Source organism: Rhamphochromis sp. 'chilingali', assembly GCF_963969265.1.
Source record: "Rhamphochromis sp. 'chilingali' genome assembly, chromosome: 5".
Taxonomy (NCBI): Eukaryota; Metazoa; Chordata; class Actinopteri; order Cichliformes; family Cichlidae; genus Rhamphochromis; species Rhamphochromis sp. 'chilingali'.
In genome coordinates this window covers 12021256-12040567 of record NC_137932.1, presented here as the reverse complement: position 1 = coordinate 12040567, position 19312 = coordinate 12021256, and the positions used below count along the sequence as shown (strand labels likewise).

Below are 19312 nucleotides of genomic sequence, written 5' to 3'. Positions count from 1 at the left end.
ACTGCCCCGGCTGAGACCCTCGGTGAATGTCAGGACCCACGTCTCAGTTTTAACTCAGTCTGCTGTAACAGTTCTGTTTTTCTGAGAGTCAGGGACACTGATTGCTTCACTTTGATGTAAACCAAAGGCAAAAGAGGTGGCTGTCCTAACCCTAAACCGTTCTGCTAAGGCACGCTCATTCTGGGTCGCGGTTATTTGAATTAGAGCTGTTGTTTCCAGCAGTATCGTGTTTGCAGGCGAGAATCAACTGATTTCACAAAGCGTACAACACACACACACACACCTCTCTAACCTTTCACTTACCTATTAATTATTTAATTAACGATCTGTTTTTCTCACTCGTGGTTTTTTCTCAGCCTTGTGTGTGCGAACATTTGTATGTCGTGACAGAGTGCCCGACCCGGCACCCCACATAAACCCACCCAGCGTCATCGATGAATGCTGTCACACCTCCACTTCCTCTTTCTCTTTTCTTTTTTTTTCTTGTTCTCTCACTCACTCACTCTCCCACCACTAACGCTGCTGCCACTACCTTGTCTTCCTGTTCCGGATTACTTGTTTTCCTTTTTCTTTTTCTCCATTGTGTGTGTGTATATATTTGTAAGGTCTGTATTGCTGTCATGAATTTGGGTAAATGGATGTCGTGGAGAAAGCGTAACTTTTTCAGAAGAAAAGGAAAGCATGAAAGTAGCCTCGATTTAGGTAAGCTTGTCTTGATTAACCTAAAAAGCAGACTAAACACACCGGCATTGATTCTGTTTTTCATAGCCGAAGGAGCGTAATTGTGAACGTTACCCATGACTTTGATCAATTGATCGATTCTTTTTCTTTTCCTCCTTGTGATTTTTATACAACTTCTCTCTTTCTGTCATATTTTAGTCGTGATGTGCATACTTTTTATTTGTGTGAATGAGATAGTTGATCATCCCTGGGTTTTATGGCTCCTTATCTAGCCAGTCAACCATCACGCAGCAGAAGACTGCTGATCAGCAGTCGTGTTGTGATTTATCTGCACAATGGAAGAGAGTGTGATGTCTCATTTTGTCACATCCACAAAACACTCATACTCTACTGAAAAAGTAACTACACGAAGCTCTGCAAATTGCACTGCAGAGCTTGCACCACCTCTTGATAAAACTGGAGTAAAGATTGCCAACATTTACACATAATTGAGTTAAGCGTTTACATTTCTTTCACTCCAGCTCCTCTGTGTTGTGTTAAAGTTGGTTGTGAATTCCTTTCCAACCTTAGTTTGAGTTGTGTAGACTTCCAGCAAATGCAGATAGGAAAGTCAACGCCTCTGCCCCACTGCATCGCCTACTCCATAATCCCGTGTTGCATCTATGTTTGTGTGCCAATCTCTGTCTGACATGCCGATTTTTGCCTTTGTTTTCCTCAAACTTGCATTCTGTCCCATCGCATGCTGGAATGGTGCCGAACAGCGTTCATCTGTGTTCGCCCCCTATCACACGATGCATCATGACTCCCTACCCTTGGCTTGCCCTGTCCTGTTTCGCTCTGCTTCAACCACTTTCCCTTTCCCTGACAGCGTCCCTGTTTCCCTCCCCTCTCCTTTTTCTCTCTGTTGCTGCATTCTTGCGATCTGTTCCTCTCTCTGTGGTCAAGGAGTGACAGACACATGGGAGAGACAAGAAGAGGGAGGCAGGAATATCGAATTCTTCTTTGCGCAGATACTCTTGGACTATCTCCTCCGGCTCTTTACTTGACTTCTGTTGGTTCTTATGTTGAGCATTACGGTGGCCTCTGGTAAAAGATGGCTCAGCATGGACTCAGTCTTAGAGGTAGGAACTTTTGACAGGTGTGCGCGCTTGTAGTTTGGTGGCAGCTAGGACCTTGGTTTTAAATCGTGCATATTTTTAGTGTTCTTGCAATCTGATCAAGGTGTAGGCGCAAGATATGGGGTGGCTGGATTAAAAGGAGAGTGTGCCATGAAACGAGAGATTTTGTTTTCTCAAACTGTCTTTTTTCTGTTTTTCTTCTCTCATGCACTTTGTTAAATGCGCCAAAGATACTGGTGGGGTTTACCAAAGGTCAGTTTTTGGACATTTCTTTTTATTTCTACTGAAAAACTGAACATATCTGAACAAGCATAGAAAAATACAAGCTATATTTGGACTGTTGTAAATTGGGCATATGGAGTTAAAACCAGTTCGAGTTCCTTCACATTCCTTCACTGCATTTATTATATTTTTTCTCTTTCCCTCACTTTTACAAGCAGCACAGGCGATTTACACTGCTCTTGTTAAATCTCTGCCGTGTGTGGGGTGATCCGGCTTGTTGAACAAAATTCGTCACCCTGGCCTGACTTCCCCAAAGCCCCGTGCCCTCTCACCTCACTGTTTCTGCTCAGCCCTAATTACACGCACCTCTGCAGACCATGGGGGTGTTTTGAAGAATGTAAGTGGGGATATGGGTTAATCCATTTGGACGTTATGAGTGTTTTCCTTGCAAATTCCCAGATCTTGGCAAGGGTAGAGTGTCAACAAAGCTGTATGGGCTGGGGCAAGCTTAGACAAGTGACTAGTGGGGTAGGGAGGAGGAATGCATAGGAAATTATAGGAATTCTATTCATTCCTCTAAACCTACAGATTCAAAGTAATACACGTCTGCCAGCACACTTTGAGTCAGACTGAGCAGTATCCTTGTATGAGCGTGATTGTTGTAGGATTGTGTGTATTTCCTGTATACGGATTAGCGCCTTTCATTCAACCGTGGGTGGTGCTCTCCTGACAGGACAGTCCGTAGCCAAGGCTTCTTCCAAGGAGCCATCAAGGTGAAGTTCAGCATGTGATGCTTTTTTTTTTTTTTTTTTTTTTTTTTTTTTTGTGAGCTGTGTAGCAGCCAAGCCAAGAGCTCAGTTTAATGCTTCACCAATGACCTGAGAAAGGCACGCATTCAGTCTCATTATTTTTGGTGTAGCCACACTCATGCTAGTTTGTTGTTTTTCTTTCATTTACCTTTCCAGACACTTCAGCTAATGCAGGAGCTGTATTGTTGACGTGTTAGCCGTGCTCATTCATCGGTCGAACATGCATTTTAAGCCGTTCGCTGAAACGGCGAACTGGGAAAACCTTGGGCTAAGATTTTAGCTGCTGGGTATGAATTAGTTAGAGGTAACAGCTGCTCACTGGTGTGGCAAACTTTGTAAATATCTCTGTTTGGAAAAGCTCCGAGCTCCCGTGTGTTTACTGTGTGGTGCTGTCGTGGAAACCCTGATGGTTTGTTTGATTTCTCACCTCAGTGCTTTCCACATAGTTTTCCCCGTTTTCTCTACTTTGCGGTCACAGGCTCTCTCCACCTGTGAGAGCGAGGGGGAGACCGGGGCTGTATATTTTATGTGTCTGCTCTTGTGTTCCCAGCTGGCTGCTTTGAGAAACGTGTGCTTCTGTTAATTTTTTTCCTTCTTCTTTTGCTCCTTGAACATTTATGTTATATTATGTTTTTCAGGTGTGTTTGTGATTCTTTTTCTCAGGTTTGTCAGCACTGTTTAAACTTTAATTAACGTGCTGTTATCCAGCAGTTAGGGAAATGATTGCAGTTTGGCAGCTTGATGGATCTTGGCCAAATTTCAGGAAAAATAAACTTGTGTTATCACATCAGGTTCAAAGAGTGAACTGATTAGAATTTGTGCATCAAAGGTCACTGACTTCATGAAACATGCTTTGAACATAACTCAAGAATTCCTACTGTAATTGTAACAAAGTTGTTACTCTGGACAGAAATAGGTGTGAACTGTAAAGTGGGTTTGAGTTTTTTTAGAATTTATCACCTTGGTTGTTGTCATTCTGCAAACAGGATGAAACACAACACTTTGGTCTTAAGCTGTGGTGTGGGTGCACACCCATGCATACCATGTGTTGAGAGTATGAGTTGGATCACTCTGCTGAACTCGAGATTACTCCTCCTGATGTAATCATTACTTAATTTTTTGACTGCTGGCAACCCCCCCCCCCCCCCCCCCCCCAAAAAAAACAAAAAACAAAAACGAACAAACAAACAAAAACAAAACAATCACTTGTTTCTCAATACTATATAACAGTACTGTCTGTGCAAAGCATATACAGACTTAGACTGATGTGTTTATGTATGACTCAGTTATTAGACGTATGTTGACTGTTTGGCAAGGCTGGAATATTTTTCTCCGTGAAGGAATGTGCATGTAATTCCTTTCTTCACTGTGCTTGTGCTGTATATTTACTTCTCCTCATTTGGTTGATAGAATGTGTCAAAGCAGATTACATGAATAAGTGAAGTGAAAGTTTCCAAACTGATTGGACGAGGACCTGGTAAAAGATACTGAAACAAGAAATAATTGTGTCACATTAATAAACAATAATAAAAATGTTAAAAATAAGCTAATCAGTTTCTATTTGAGAAATTTCAGTGTTTTAATAGTTTAAAAACTATATTTGGATGCTAAATTTAAAAGTAGTTTTTAAGCGCAAACATAAGTGCATAAAAAAAGTAATCACAAATGCAGTAATGGCATATAAAACAATGTTTAAATAGAACCTAAAACGAGGCTTTGCGCTGTCTTCTTTGAAGGCTTTCCTACATTAGCAGGAAGCTTTGGTGTGTTTATGTGCATATTGAAGTGTGTAAACCTTTAAAGGTGCATATGAGCATTCTCTGAGCTTTAATTTGATGCGAAATTTCCTGCTGCAGAAATGCACGTTCTGATGGTGTAGATGTTAATAATTAATGTTAATAATAAATCAGTGTCCAACCTAACTGCCTCAGGTAAGTGGCTCAGAGTTTTACTGGCCTGCAATAAAATATTATAATTTAATTATCATAATAATTTATTTATATATTCCTTTAATCTAAATCTGATAAATAATGTTACTAAAGCTTTGAGCTAAATAGGGTCTAGTACACCCCATGTCCCACTTTTAGACTCACCCCTGCTTGCTGCAGGTATCACTGCAATAGAAAGTGGGACGGCTGCTGTCAGCTTTTAGCAAGCTGCGTGATTTAAACACGATATTTGACTAAGTTACCAGTTCATCTGCCCACATGCGCTTCTATTTTAAACTTCTGCGGCTTTTTGTACATTTTTCAGTGTAAAACCAACAGCGGTTGATGGGAGCAGCTACAATGTTTGTTTTTCCTTGACACTGGAGCTAGCTGAACAGGTGGTTTGATTTGATTAAGGACGCTCACTAGCTTTTTCCCAGTAAACTTTTTTTATGGTGATTACAGTGACAAGCGCTGCTGTTTTGAACACTAGAAGAAATGTTTATTCACTCCACCTGAGCTCACAGTCGTGAAAACAGCTCGGCCTCTTTGCTTTTTGCTGTGTGTAGACGTAAACTAGCCACGCTAAAATACTTGCATAGTGACAGCTGAGTGCTGCAGAGTCATGGGTTAATGAAGCATCAAAGCAAAAATATTTGCGTTGTGGTTTTTTCATTAGTTATTCAATTTACTCAATGAGTCTTTGCAGCCCTAGTAAAAGCTTGATTCATTGATGGATAAAAGGGTCGGTTACTCACTGAGCAACAAGAGAAAGTGCAAAAGATTTGACTGATGTGTTAAGCAGATTATTTAAAGCGTAACAAAAAGTCAATATTGTATATTTATTCTATTTATTCTATGTCTAGCATGTCTATTCTATGCTATTGTTGGTGTATTGTCAATAGAAAGCACCATATGTAGAACATAAGTCTTTAATGTTTATGCCTCCATCACGTCATCACTTAAAGACCGGATTAAACAGTCATGTTTGTAATAGCAGGTTTTAAATTCAGCTCCTTAACAGATACAAGAATTTGTGCTGAATTATTTTTGTCACACTGGATGTTCGTATCACATCAACTTACAATGAAGCGAAGCTTAAACTTGAAGCCTCCCAGCTGATTAGAGCAAACACTTATGGCTCTGGCCCAATTAAACAAAATATAAAAATAAAAGTACAATTTTTAAATGACCTAAACAAGATGTCATTGCAAGAGTTGTTGCACAAGCTGTACATTGCAACACACTGAGTGTGCACGTGTGCTTCGGGGACACTAGAAGAGTGTAAAAGGAATGTTTGTGTCCACAATCAAGCATAACACCTGCCTTGCACAAATAGGACTGTAGCTGAATTGTGTATGTGATGCTGTGACTAGCTACAAATGAGAAAACTGGCATCGGTGTACATGTGTAATGTAAAGTTGTAAACTTGTGCATACTCCCCTTTTTTATTAAATTGCTTTTTCTTGTGTTGCTCATACAAACACACTCTTGAACACACTTTCTCACACACACAGCCTGCTGCCTACTTTGATCTATCCTGCAGCGAGGCATTCCTGTGCTGCAGCGAGTAGGAGCAGCAGACAGATTGAGGGGGAGCATTGTGTATGAATCGAGTGTATTGTCCTATGAAGATGGTAAGGTAGAGAGCCTAGGAGACCTGAACCCCAAGGGACCCTCTCCCCAGGGGCCTCTACAGGGTGCCAATAACGCTGTAAGAACAGGAGGCCTGTGCATGGGCCTTTTTATAAAAGGAAAATTGATATTGTGTTGAAAGCATACCTGTCTTTGCTCCTTGTGAGCTATTTTCTCAATGTTCTTGCCAGTGATTCCTCCCCTTTTGGCTGCCTTTCTCTAGTATTTTTGGCCCACTCTGCTTGCCCCCCCCCAGCATTGTTTTTGTCTGGTGGTCCACCTATTTTTTCTTTCATCCCTTTCCTTGTCTGTTCTCCTTGTCAGAACATGTTTAACCACCTGTAAGTTATCTACTGTAATTGATCATCATCTGTTACTGGGTGCCGTGTTATGGCTCGTGGTCTTTGCCAACCATTTTGTCATTTTGTTTTTCAACATGAAACCTTCTTTGTCTCATGTATCCTTTTTCTGTCATCATCTTCATTAAACCCTTCCATCAGCTGTCTTTTCTTTAAGAATAATACAAAAAAGTAAAGAAACCCCAAGCGTTTTTTTTTTTTTTTTCCCGCCTCAAATTTATATGGAAGAGGGTTCAACCAACACTCGGGAGGTGTTTCTATAGCAGTCTGTGATTCGATGCACTAAAGGCAATGACACAAAGATAGCAAAGTTCAAGCGTATACCAGTCTAGGCAACAAGCCTCTTCTGGTTTGGTCCCCACCTCAAAATCTAACCTAGCCAGTTGCCTGTTTCCTCATACGCTTACTAGTCTCTTGCTACCTCGTCCTTTCCTGTGGCATTTCTGAAGAAATGTATATTATAAAACTATTGTCCATTTCCCTCATCTGCCCTTATGTATTTGGTCTTTAAGGTCTTTTAGATCACTGATTTGGGGAAAGTCAGAGGAGAAACCCTCTCTGCTACCACTGTTTATCCAGTCCCGTCACCTGTTCACCTGTTTCACCTGCTTCTACTCTACTCTTACCATGCACTTGTTTTTATGCAGTTTGTCACCCAGCCAGCCGCTACACAAACACACACACTCTACACATCCCAAACAGAGAAGCCAACCAGTGCTGAGGCTGGTGATGTTAACCTTTTGACCTTTTGTTCACTTCATGGTGCTTTGCACAGCTGCTGGTTGACCTGACCCCCACACACATAAGGCACTTTAACAGCTTTCCTAACCTTAGATTACAGTCTGATCAAGACCTCAGCCAGAGTGTTTTGAGGCAGATGTGAATACGTCTTTTTACCCGTTTCCTTGGTGGTTACACTGAAATTGACTGAGAAACGGCACATTAGAAAGAAGCCTAAGTAAAACTGAAATCAATTCTCAAGAGAAGTCCAAGGCTTTGTGCGAGCTACTCTGATCCATTACAGGAGCCAGCCATCGCCCTGGCACATCAAAGCAGCTGACCCTCTGCCTGTCACACAATGAGGCCTTATTAGAGAGCCATGTTGGAGAGAATAAAGGAGGCGCAGGAAGGGAGGGAGTCAAGTGGGAAGAGAATGTGAAATATTTGTACAGTTGGATTCAGGGGAACATTATAAATGGACAAGGGTGTGCGCACATGTGCAAAAAGGTTTGTTGGCTTTACTTGTCACACCGTGCACCTGTTGACATTTGGTACGCACGTTTAAAATACCCCTCATTTTGTTCTGGTAATTTTCTGATGTTCCAGCCACATTGATCGGGATGCTTTTAAGTCAAAAAGCCTCAGGCTGTAATTACCATTTACCTCATCAGTGTAAGTTAATTTGTGCCGAGATCAAGTCGCTCCCTGGAAAACCAGGTGGAAATGGACATCAAGTTGTAACAATGTTCGCTGCTTCTTTTAAAAGGCTGACTGTACCTGACGTCACTTTTGATCCACCTGTTCATGTTCTTGACAATCAATTCTTCTTCTTTGTTCTTTTCCTGCACAGATGAGCACGACGCAGTGCAGAAGAAAACGTTCACCAAATGGATAAATGCACAATTCTCCAAGGTAATGTGAAACATTAGAGCCAAACATTTTCAAATGGATGTCAAGCACTCTCCTTTTTTCCTCATAGTACAAAAATATCTTCATCTGCCTAATAATGTTGTAAAATGTTAAATCTGCAGTTAGTGAGTCAGCAGAGCATTTGCATCTTTTTCGTACTATGTGACTAAGCACTCAGCAATCCCACTCTGTAAATTTACGTTGTCCGTGTTGCTGTGTGGTTCCTAAACACTTCCTCTTTGCAATAATACCACTTCCAGTTGATCGTGGAATATCTGGGAGAGAAAAATTTCACAGTGAGCCGAGTAATGTTGACTTCCTGTTACAGTACTACACTCAAATGCAGTGAGCTCTTTAAATGACCATTCTTGCACAAAAGTTTTTAAAGATAGACTGGATGTCTAGGTGCTTGATTTTATACACCAATGAGACTGAAGATTAACAGGTGTGGCCCAGTATTTTTTTTTTTTCCATACAGTGCAGCTGCACAAACTGATGGATGACATCTTTCTTGTGCTAAAGAGACATGAGGGGTACTTCCCACAGTCTGACCTGCATAGACCTGCTCCAGAGTTAGTCTTCTAAACAACTGTTAACTGAATAATTAACTTGAACTTGAGCTGCAGCGACTTATCAGCGAAGTGGGTGTTTAACCTTTTCATTACCAAGCTGCATCATTAGACTAAAGCTCAGGGGGGCACAGTGACCTCAAGACCCATCCATGATACCAGCGCTGCCATACTATTGTTTCTATTATTTCTTAAGCTAAAAACTAAATAATAAATTAAAAAAGGTTAATGTTAATGTCTTTTAGTTTATGTCAGAGCGTTAATAGTCTATGTGTGTGGTCCTTGTATATATTTTTTATTCTTATAAAACAACAATCAGAGAATGATATTAAATATTTTTGGCTGATTTTTTTTTTTTTTTTCTAGTTGGTCTACCTGAGCTAATTACTGTCCTCACACTGTTTTCTCCTAAATACTTTGAGTTTCATTCTTACACTTGTTTCATTTGGATAGTTTCAGATTTGTTGACTGTCTGTGCCTTTTAACACTGGTTGTTACAATGTGCCAAACTTTCTCTTCTTCTTTCTGCATAACACTGTGACATGTGAGGTTATTCTCAGTGACGCTTGAAGTGTTTGAATTAAATGTAAATGCCTGTCTCTCCAAAGCTACAGCCACACTCAGGGCCTCTTATCACTGGTATTGACTGTTCTAATCCAGTCTTATGATAAATCTAATGCAGAAATTGTGATGTTTCCAGACAGGGAAGACGCCCATCAAAGACATGTTCACCGATTTGAGAGACGGGAGGAAGCTGCTGGACCTTCTGGAGGGTCTCACTGGCAGTGTCCTGGTGGGTTTTTGTATACGTACATTAACATTCGTGAGACTTTTTTTTTGTTGTTGTTGTTTTTATTCAAATTTGACATTTTAAAAAAGTTTGCTGTTTGAATGCATGAAGTTCTAGATTTGATTTCAAGGAGGCACGTTCAAGCCACAGAAATGCTCATGAAAGGTTTGGCAGTGCATGCAGTCAAATTATAGTAGTGCAGTGTTTTGTTTTGTTTCTTTTCCCCCCTTTCCTCCTCCTCTTAAGTGAAAGTCATGCCAGTACAAGCACATGCACGATGTGATGTAAACACACAGGTTAAATCTAATGTAAACATCTGAGCCACTCTGGAGTGCCGTGCTTGGCTTTTGCTTCCTAAATTAAAACACGTATTTTACGCTTATGTTATTTCTTATTTAATTTTGGTAAATACATGTTATGTTATTTGAATTTCTGCAGCTTTCAGCAAACTATCACTTTACTCACCTAAAACTTTATTCAAAAAGAGGTTGGCATAATGGATAAAGAAGTACTATGGGAAAGGAGACTAAAGATATGCATGTCCTCTATGACTGGCTTTGTGCTTGTATATGCAATTTTTATTTTACTGTTTTCTTTTCTTTCTTTTTCTTTTTTTCTGTACCACCCTTCAGCAGCATATCATATTTCTAACACCTGCAGCCGTATATTGAGTGCCAACTGTCTTTGTGCCATATATGTTGGCACACACATGTGCACAAAGGCTTTTTCACTGATACCAGAATACTAATTCTATAATTGGGTGCTAATGAGTGGTTGACGTATGTGAAGACTTAAAAGGGATTAGCAGTTGGCAGCCATTCACTGAGCCATTCTTTCCATAGGTTCTTGTGGACGCTGCTGAGAGCGTAATAGCTGTGATAATGTATGGTGTGAAACACTGTGTGGAGTGATGGCATACCTTATCTACATTTAACCCCCAAGCTTTGGCTTGAAGTTGGGGAACAAGTCGTCAAGGTGACTTGTTCGCAAATGAGAATATATTTATTTATTTATTAACCCGCAGAAACTCATTTGAATAAATGAGTTACAGGAAACGAGAGCCAAAACTGTTGACTTGCATGATTTTTAGCCTTGATTGGCTGGTGAACCGTGAACGTGTCAGCTGATTTATGCTGCATTTCCTCTTCCTCAGAGCAAAGAGCGAGGTTCCACCAGAGTGCACTCTCTGAACAACGTCAACAAAGTACTTCAAGTCCTACATCAAAACAATGTGAGTACTTCCTGTTTGGTGGCAAAACTGTTGTGCATTTGTCATTTTCTGCCACGTGCCGTTAAAGAAGAGTCTGTTTCATTTCAGCCTCATAAGATAATCAGAAATAAGGAACTATATTAAACTGTGAAATGATGTCATGTTGTATTTTGTTGAAGTAGAAACTCCCAAACCCTATGTCCACACTGCACATTTACAGTCATGGTTGCACTGTTTTTGATTCAAACCAGTAACTCTTCCTCTAATTATACAAAACTCCTTAATCTCCTGTGGCCTCTGAATTCATTTCATACACAAGTCATTTTCTTGTGTATTTTTCTTTGTCCTTCTGCCTCCTTCGCTGCTTCATTTCATCATCCCTCCTCCTACTTTCTGTGTACAACAGTTGGTCATAATGCCTTGACCTCAGCAGTGGGAGATAAGGGGCAGGGCAGACTCATGGGAAGCAGCAGAGACTGAAGTTTGCATGCAAATCCTGCTGCTTTCACTCTTGCAAGAGGCAAAATAAGTGTCAACTGGCCAAAGTTTCCACAAGCCTGAACAGTGGAAACATATTTGAAAACAATTAAAAATTTTCCCATGGAAGACACAACTCTGCAATTGGATTTAGTCAGTTCATGTTATTATTATTATTATTATTTTTCGGATGGAGGGTACTTCAGGAGACAATACTGCGAGTTTTGGAGTGGGTGATGACTGTATTTGTGTGTGTCTGCTCTGATGCATATGTGAGGCTTTGTTTCATGATGTGGAGAAGTAATGGTGTGGCAGCATGAGGCTAATTGGTACTAGATGGGTCAGAGGCCAGCTCTGCATAGAACAAGAAAGGACACTTCATAACTTGACCAGACACATGACCTCATGTTCCACCCTGTGCCTTGATCCTCTCCACAATATTTATATATAATCAGTTCACACTTGGCCTTAGTTCATATGATACATGTCTGATGAACCTGCAGACCTCACTTCACCACTGGGAGGCTGTAATTAGGGTGGCATAATCTGCTTTGTGGAGACAGTTGACTGGGTGGAAGTGTTCAGCTTTAACACTGATGGCTCATTAAGATGTAAAGTAATATTACTCAGCTGCATAAGAAAACTCGAATCCCATTTCAAAGGAGAGCTCCTCTGGTTTTACTCAGCAAGTGTGTTTACAGGTTCTGCCGAGTGTTACTGAGCATAACGACTCGCAGCAAGCTTTTTATGGTCCCACAGATATCTTTGGGAAAGCTGATTAATTTCTTCAAGTCACTCAGTAGAAGTATTTCAGAGCAATAGCTTCAGTTTTTAGGATTAATATGTTCCCCATAAGAACACATTTCCATTAGGGGTGGGTTTTTATAATCGATTCATCGATTAAAATCGATTCTGGCTTGGATAACGTAAAATCGATTCATTAAAATCCTGAATCGATTTTTTAATATAAATTTATTTTGTCCGAAATGCCAGAATCTCTGGTGACATCTCACAAAATTTCAAGAACCACCAAACAGTAAATGAGAGCAGGTACAGGGATTCTGCACATAGACTTAAAGACACAGCGCGACCCGCGGATCAGAATCAGTTAGATGTCACCTTTCTCACAGTCGGGGCTGAAAGCCGACAGCTCGCTGATCCGGGTCCGCGCTTTGTGTTCACGCCCTTTATGCGCTGATTCTAAAGCTGTTAGTTTGATCTCTCTCCAAACAATATTGACCGAACCAGCAGCAAAAGAAGATCCAAACGCTTCACATAAACATCGTCATGAATTCACTCTTTTACTGTTTTGCTTCCATTGCGATGCGCAGCTCTCTCTCTCTCCCTCTCTCCCTCCCCCCCCCTCTCTCTCTCTCGAACAGTTTCGCTTTCTTCATTATTCGCTTGCTTGTTACGCACAAGTCTACTGTTGTTTACAGCGCTGTTGGCCGCTGTTTTTTTCCCTTTTACATTCTTCCGAAAAGAAAGCCTCATTTCTGCCGTTCAATACTGAACAAATTTAAACTTTTTAATATTATTCAAAATGCAAAATGCTTAGCCGTGTGTCTAATAAAACCGCTGTAACGTCAGAGGTAATGTTCATTAATTAATGGTTTTCTTTCGTTTTTGATGTACTGCAGAATATTTTTATAAAATCCCAGGCCAGGAAAATCACCTTCATGTTTTTCTGTGTTTTATCTTCAGCTACTTTGACACAAAGGCCTCTGCTGTGATGCTCACACCTTGGATAAAGTCTTGCGAGTGTCAGCTTCCTTTTTATAGATACAAAAATATGTAAATGTTCTGATCTGAATTATACTTCTGACTGTCAAAATTTCCCAGATTTAAATCGAATCGAATTAAATCGAATCGTGGATCGAATCGATTTGGGACCTTGTGAATCGGAATTGAATCGATTCTAGAAATCAGTGACGATACCCAGCCCTAATTTCCATATATTTGAACGTTAATAACCTGCAAGCTCAGAAAGTAGAAATCACAAATGTTTATTTGGTTGCTTGTGATATTTTTAACAACTTGGTCTGTCCTCCTTTCAGGTGGATCTGGTAAACATAGGAGGGACAGATATTGTGGATGGGAACCACAAGCTGACCTTGGGCCTCATCTGGAGTATTATCCTTCATTGGCAGGTGAGCAGGGTGCACGCACACACATACACACTTCTGTTTGCTAACCCTGGGATCAAAAAAACAGATAATGGAAAATCAGTATTGATGTTCACACATGCGTGTATGCATGTAAACATGTATATCATCCAGTGCTTTGTGTGCTCAACCTGCTGGCGTAAAACGGCTCATGAGGTTCTTTCATAAGGTTTGAACCTTACCATTTTTTTTTTTCAACATTTGTTTTTCATTACTTTCATTATTGTTAGTTAATGTAACAGATGCCACGTGCATTTTTTTTGTCTTTGTTTGGGTGTTAGACATGGTGTCGGTTTTATTAACTGCATTATATTTTATAACTACGGGAATCCTTATCCTTTTAGGATAAAAAAATATGGCTAATTTAATGTGCATAGGGTTATTGAGAAAGAGGTTTTCATTGCTGATGCTCCTATTCAATGTGCCCACCTGCTAATAAGAGAATCAATACAATGATTCTGCTGACTTTCAATACAAGGAGAAGTGATCTATTCAGCCAGAATATAGAAACTACTGTTTTGTATCAAAATGTGGGCGTACAGGTTTTTGCTCTTCATTAATCATCCACATTAAAACTCCTCTTTCAATGTACATGTCTCTCTTTAGGTGAAAGACGTCATGAAGGATGTTATGTCCAACCTACAGCAGACCAACAGTGAAAAGCTCTTACTGAGTTGGGTACGACAGTGCACCCGCTCTTACCCGCAAATCAATGTGTTGAATTTCACCACCAGCTGGGTGGATGGCCTAGCTCTAAACGGCATACTTCACCACTTCAGGTGAGGAATAAGGGGACGCTCAGCAGGTACTTTAGCAATAAGTGTGGACATACTGCTATTACCTGACTGGTACAAACAAAGGAGCATTGGGACCACATTAAGAAAAAAAAATATGTAGCTGTTCGTTTTAAGAATAAAGTAAAAAGAAACACGCAGACTTGGAGGAGTCAGCACAGATACTGATGGTCACAGCCTTGTGCTGCAGAGAGGATGTATGTTGTATCACAAGACGCAATAAGATCGCTGATAAAGTTGTCTCATGTTGTAACTCAACTTCACAAAGCATTTTGTAAAGAGTATAGCAGCTGTGGCAGTTGCCTGACTTGAAATGACAACTTTAATCCCCAGATCTCAGCTTTATTCTCAAAACGAACATTATATACATATATAATACTCATCGTAGGTAAAAGCCTGCAAGTCCAGGTCATGCAATTGTGTTTTGTTACATTAAGTCTAAATTATATTGATGACCAATTTTTGCGTGATTGCATTGTTTTCCACACTTGCAAGCGTGCAGCAGCCTTCTGTTGTAGTATGTGTTGCTGTGAGGTGAATTTACTGTTGAAGTTAACGTAGTATGGCATGTACCCTTTAGATACAAAGTTGTGAAGAAATCAAGGACATTAAAAAAAAAAGTTTAGGACCTTTTTTGTGCATGTATATGAGAGAGAGAGAGAGAGATGCTGTGAGGATACCCAAGCTGTACATGTGGGTGAAGATCAGGTTGATAGGTCAGCGCCTGCAGGGTGTGTTGATACTGCTTAGCGTGTTCGTTTACACCTGCCATGTCACTGTTTGCATGTGTGTGCGTGTGTGTGTGCGTAAAAGAAAGAGGGAAAGAATTGTCTGGGGTGTTTCCCCCTTTCTTGTAACCCCTTGTTCTTACTAGTGACATGAACACACACACATACAGTCCAGTGTTGGTTTAGACCTTGGGCTAGGGTTTAAAGACATTCCACACACGGCTGGCCTCAATGCACAGATCAGGGAAGACCTTTGCCTATACACAGGGTTTGTAAATGTTTCAGATATCTATGAGCTAGTTTCTACATTAGGTGTATAGAAAATCAATGTACTATCAAAAAAATAAATCAAATCTTTACCCCTGGCAAACAGAGAACGAGTTTTGAATTGTCTCAGGGTGTGCAGCTACCCTTGGAAAACCCAGAAACGACTCTAATCGTCATAAAACCTCGTCTTTATTGATATGTACTGAGGTTTCAAAACGTATCACTACGGGTAAAGGGGAGGTCATCAAATGTTGTCTTTATGGGGGAAATGGTAAAAAAAACAATGTTGCACTCAGAAGAATGCATATGTTTCTGAACATGTGTGCGCTTTCAAAAGATGAAAACGTCAGCAGCACCTGGCTTCAGGTTTTGGATTTCGTCTGCATCATTCTACTTCAAGTGTTGCTCAAGTTCTGACCTCTTCTGACCTTTAAAGCAGATGAAGTTGTGCCACTAGGCTCTTCACTGCTTCTGCACGTTTGTAGTTTCTGATGTATAAAGTAGCCATGATATAAAACTGTGTTGGTGCGGTTCTGTGTGTGACTTCAGGCCAGACGCTTTTAGCTGGGATAAGGTGGTCACGATGAACCCTGTGCAGAGACTGGACCACGCCTTCACTTTCGCCAAAGACCAGCTGGGTATTGAGAAGCTGCTGGATCCTGAAGGTACTTTTGTTCCGAGCTATTCTGAGCACATTTGTGACTCAGGTAAATATTATAGGAATGTTTTTAGATGTAAGTCTAAGAATTGGCACCTGCATCTGCTTTTTATAGCACCTGGTTATGGATTGACATAAATCTTACTGGCCAAAATTCCCACATAGTAAAATACAGTCTGCATTCACAAACCTTCCCTTCATGTCCTGCCAGCAGTTGGATAAGCTCAGAGTGAAGAAGGATCTTGATGTTGCTTTGGCTGAACATCTGTAACAAGCTGGACCCTTACTTACTTGCTTGAGCTGTCCAAGTCAGACGCCTGTTTTTATGTCATGACTGAGGAGCAGTCACTCCTGACCTGTACTGAAAGCATATTTAATTAGTACATCTTGTCTTAACCTGGCATTTTGTTTGTCTCTCTCACCGTCCTTCCCATCTAATCTCCTTCTGTCACCCTTAACGGCTATCGCGCCACGCTTCTGTTCTACTCATGCAATTTTCACCTCTGTATCCTCCCCTCTTTCTCTCTCCACTCTCTCCCTCCTGCCTGTCACGCACAGTTTGTATCTCTGATCTTTCTGCCTTAAATCCCTCTCCCTAACGCCGTCTTGCTCTCTTTATCATTCACAGACGTGGCAGTGCAAGTACCAGATAAGAAGTCCATCCTCATGTATATAACATCGCTTTTTGCCGTGCTGCCTAAAGACGTGAGCATGGAGGCCATCAAAGAAGTGGAGACCCTCCCACGCAAATATAAAGTGGAGTCAGAAGACTCAGGTCCAGGACTCGGTGCCCAGGTAAAATCTAGAGTAGAGCTGTCGTGACATGTAGGAACAGGAAGGTGCAAGACAAGCTATTAGGTTTAGGGCAGAGGTGTTGGACATGTCAGGTTTGACCTAAACATAAAAAGAAATTGAGAAAGTATTTTTCAGAGCAAAACACTCATAAGTTTCAAAGAATGTAAATTTGGAGTTTAGCAAAATCAAAACTCAAACCAGATTCAGTTTCAGAAACGGGCCCTGCATGCATTTCAGTCAAACAGCTTCAATTATGTAGCACCCGTTCACATCAGCGGTCCCTCAAGGCAATTAATATTATTAAGATGCTACAACTTTAGAGGGCGAAGCCCAGCAAATCAACAAATCTCTTTGAGCACTTGGCACAGCGGAGAGGGGAAAAAAAGAAGCCCTCTTTAAGAGCAAGAACTTTCTGAGCGGCTCAGAGATGGTGGATCTTTGTGTTTAAGTAAGCTAGTACCATTCACTGTTTCTTTGACCTCACGTCAGTCTACAGAGAAGGAATTTACCTCCTTGTTTTATCTTATGATCATAAAACAAGAATCCCTGAAGGTGCTTCAAAGTAGCTGGTTATTGCTATATTATCTCCAGACGTTGCCTGTCTGAACCTTGATGAACTATGATGATATAAACAACTGTTATCTTTTTTTTCTTTTCTATGAATGCAGGAATGATAGTCCAGCTCCTTTTTTTTTTTTTTTTTTTTTTTTTTTTTAAAAACAACTGAAAATCTTGAGTTGCAAAAACTGAACAGCTCCAGCTTTTGCTTTGCTGCTGTGCTCCATTTCTGATCATCATGTTTAGTTTGAAGGCAGCAGATGTTGCTACGTGCAAGCATGAGGAATATTGTCATAAGGAATAGTGTCTTATTGTATGTTGCCAGATACAGTGAGTCACTCTGAAAAAGCAGCCTCCTTCATTCTCTCCGGCACCGCTCATGAAAGGCGCAGCAAGCGCAGAGAAATGGGGAGCAGAGCCATGACTCACCCCTCTGACATTATCCAACAGGCCGAGCTGGATGGTGGAAGCGCAGAGCTGTAAAAGGATGGAAGGAAATAGGGGAGTAAATTGGTGAGAATGGGAGTGCAGATAGCTGAGAGAAAAGGAAAAGGTTGTTACAACATTAAAGTCGGGGTGCAGTGCAGTGCAGTGTCACCGTGAATTCAGTAGTTTTTCTTCAGCATTTCACAAACTAGTGATTGGAATCTGTTTATAATTTGCTTTATCCTGTTAACTGTGATTTGACAACTCCAGGTACTTTATTATTATAATTATTATTATTAGTTTTTAATCTTTGTGTTTTGAAAAGGAGTTTGCTGACATTAATTAAAAGTTAAGTATGCATTTTCGTCTTGTTAGCTTTTCATCCCCTCCCAGCTTGCTGGATTGGTCAATCACATATAGCTCTGGGGCATCTCTCATTTAAGAGGGTTTTTTGGTCAAAAGTCAGAAAACCCCCAAACCACCTCTTAGGTTGTTTTATTGCCCATGGGCACATACTTCACACGCCCCTGGAATGAGTCCTGGAACAGTCTTTTTTTAAAATAGTGTTCTGATTGGTCCAACAAAGGGTTTACTTTCCTGGCTCGCTTCCTCTCTGCATAGGAACCAATGTGTAATACTGTTGCTGCTGGGAGACTGAGTGTAGTTAAAATAAAGGGCTGTTTGTATTTCATAACTTCAATATGGTTTCCCACTTTTCTTTTACATTCATAATTTTAATCGTATTTGTTATGAGAGTAGTTTTCGGTATTGATGATACTTTGAAACATACTGAGAGATCCTCCCACGATCGCCTTCCTTTTGTAATATCATTGATAATTAGAGAGCTGCTGGTGTGTGGTAGCGAATTACATGCTCTGCGGCTACAACTGTAAACGCGATGAATGCATAGACAGTTGAGCAAATCATGTAGTGATAATAAAGTGTTCTGTTGAGCCAGACCACAGCTATTTTACAGCCATTCAACTCAATAAATGCAGCAAGGCTGCAGTTTTCCCTTCTCTCTCACTCTCTCTCCTCTTTATTTCTCTCCCTGTCGCCCTTCTTTGCCAGCCCTCATTGATGTAACATAAGGGCTTACAGTTCTTTTGTCACTTATTCCAAAAATATCCAAAAGGTCATTGAATATTTTCAGCAGGTGACCTTTCCTGAGTTTGTTGCACAGGCATTACCACTGTATAATTTCAGCCTGGAAAACAAAAGTCTGTTTGATTTGTTACTGCACACCCATTACCATTTCTGCCATCTTTCACTGCCATTGTGGAGATTTTATCTGGAGTTCAGCTTCATTCAGATTTGTTGAGCACCTTTGAGCCGTTTCTTTACAAAACTAGAAGCCTGGAATAGTTTTGTCTGTGCAGTCGGTTATAAAGGTGTTGATTTTGTTGAAGTGTAGGTTTTTTTTTAGTGATGGTTCAGTTTGATAAAGGTTGGTAAAGTTGATGGAGACTGCTGCTTCTTCTTTTAAAGTGTAGA

The 19312-nt window shown here is 40.6% G+C and overlaps 1 protein-coding gene across 7 annotated transcripts in view; it reads left to right on the top strand.

Annotated features, from left to right (window-relative positions):
* Positions 1–19312, top strand: part of utrn (utrophin) — a gene marked incomplete at its 3' end in the record, with an annotated part of 195649 nt that overhangs the window by 10948 nt on the left and 165389 nt on the right. For 6 of the 7 annotated variants that reach the window (XM_080883910.1, XM_080883912.1, XM_080883909.1 and 3 more), the window contains exons 3-9: positions 8323–8384; positions 9651–9743; positions 10894–10971; positions 13485–13577; positions 14199–14371; positions 15931–16046; positions 16668–16834. In XM_080883910.1, coding sequence (XP_080740036.1) covers positions 8323–8384; positions 9651–9743; positions 10894–10971; positions 13485–13577; positions 14199–14371; positions 15931–16046; positions 16668–16834 — 782 coding nt within the window. Of the gene's footprint in view, positions 1–1675; positions 1803–8322; positions 8385–9650; positions 9744–10893; positions 10972–13484; positions 13578–14198; positions 14372–15930; positions 16047–16667; positions 16835–19312 lie in introns of those variants that run through there. The other variant, XM_080883911.1, reaches the window with a different exon arrangement.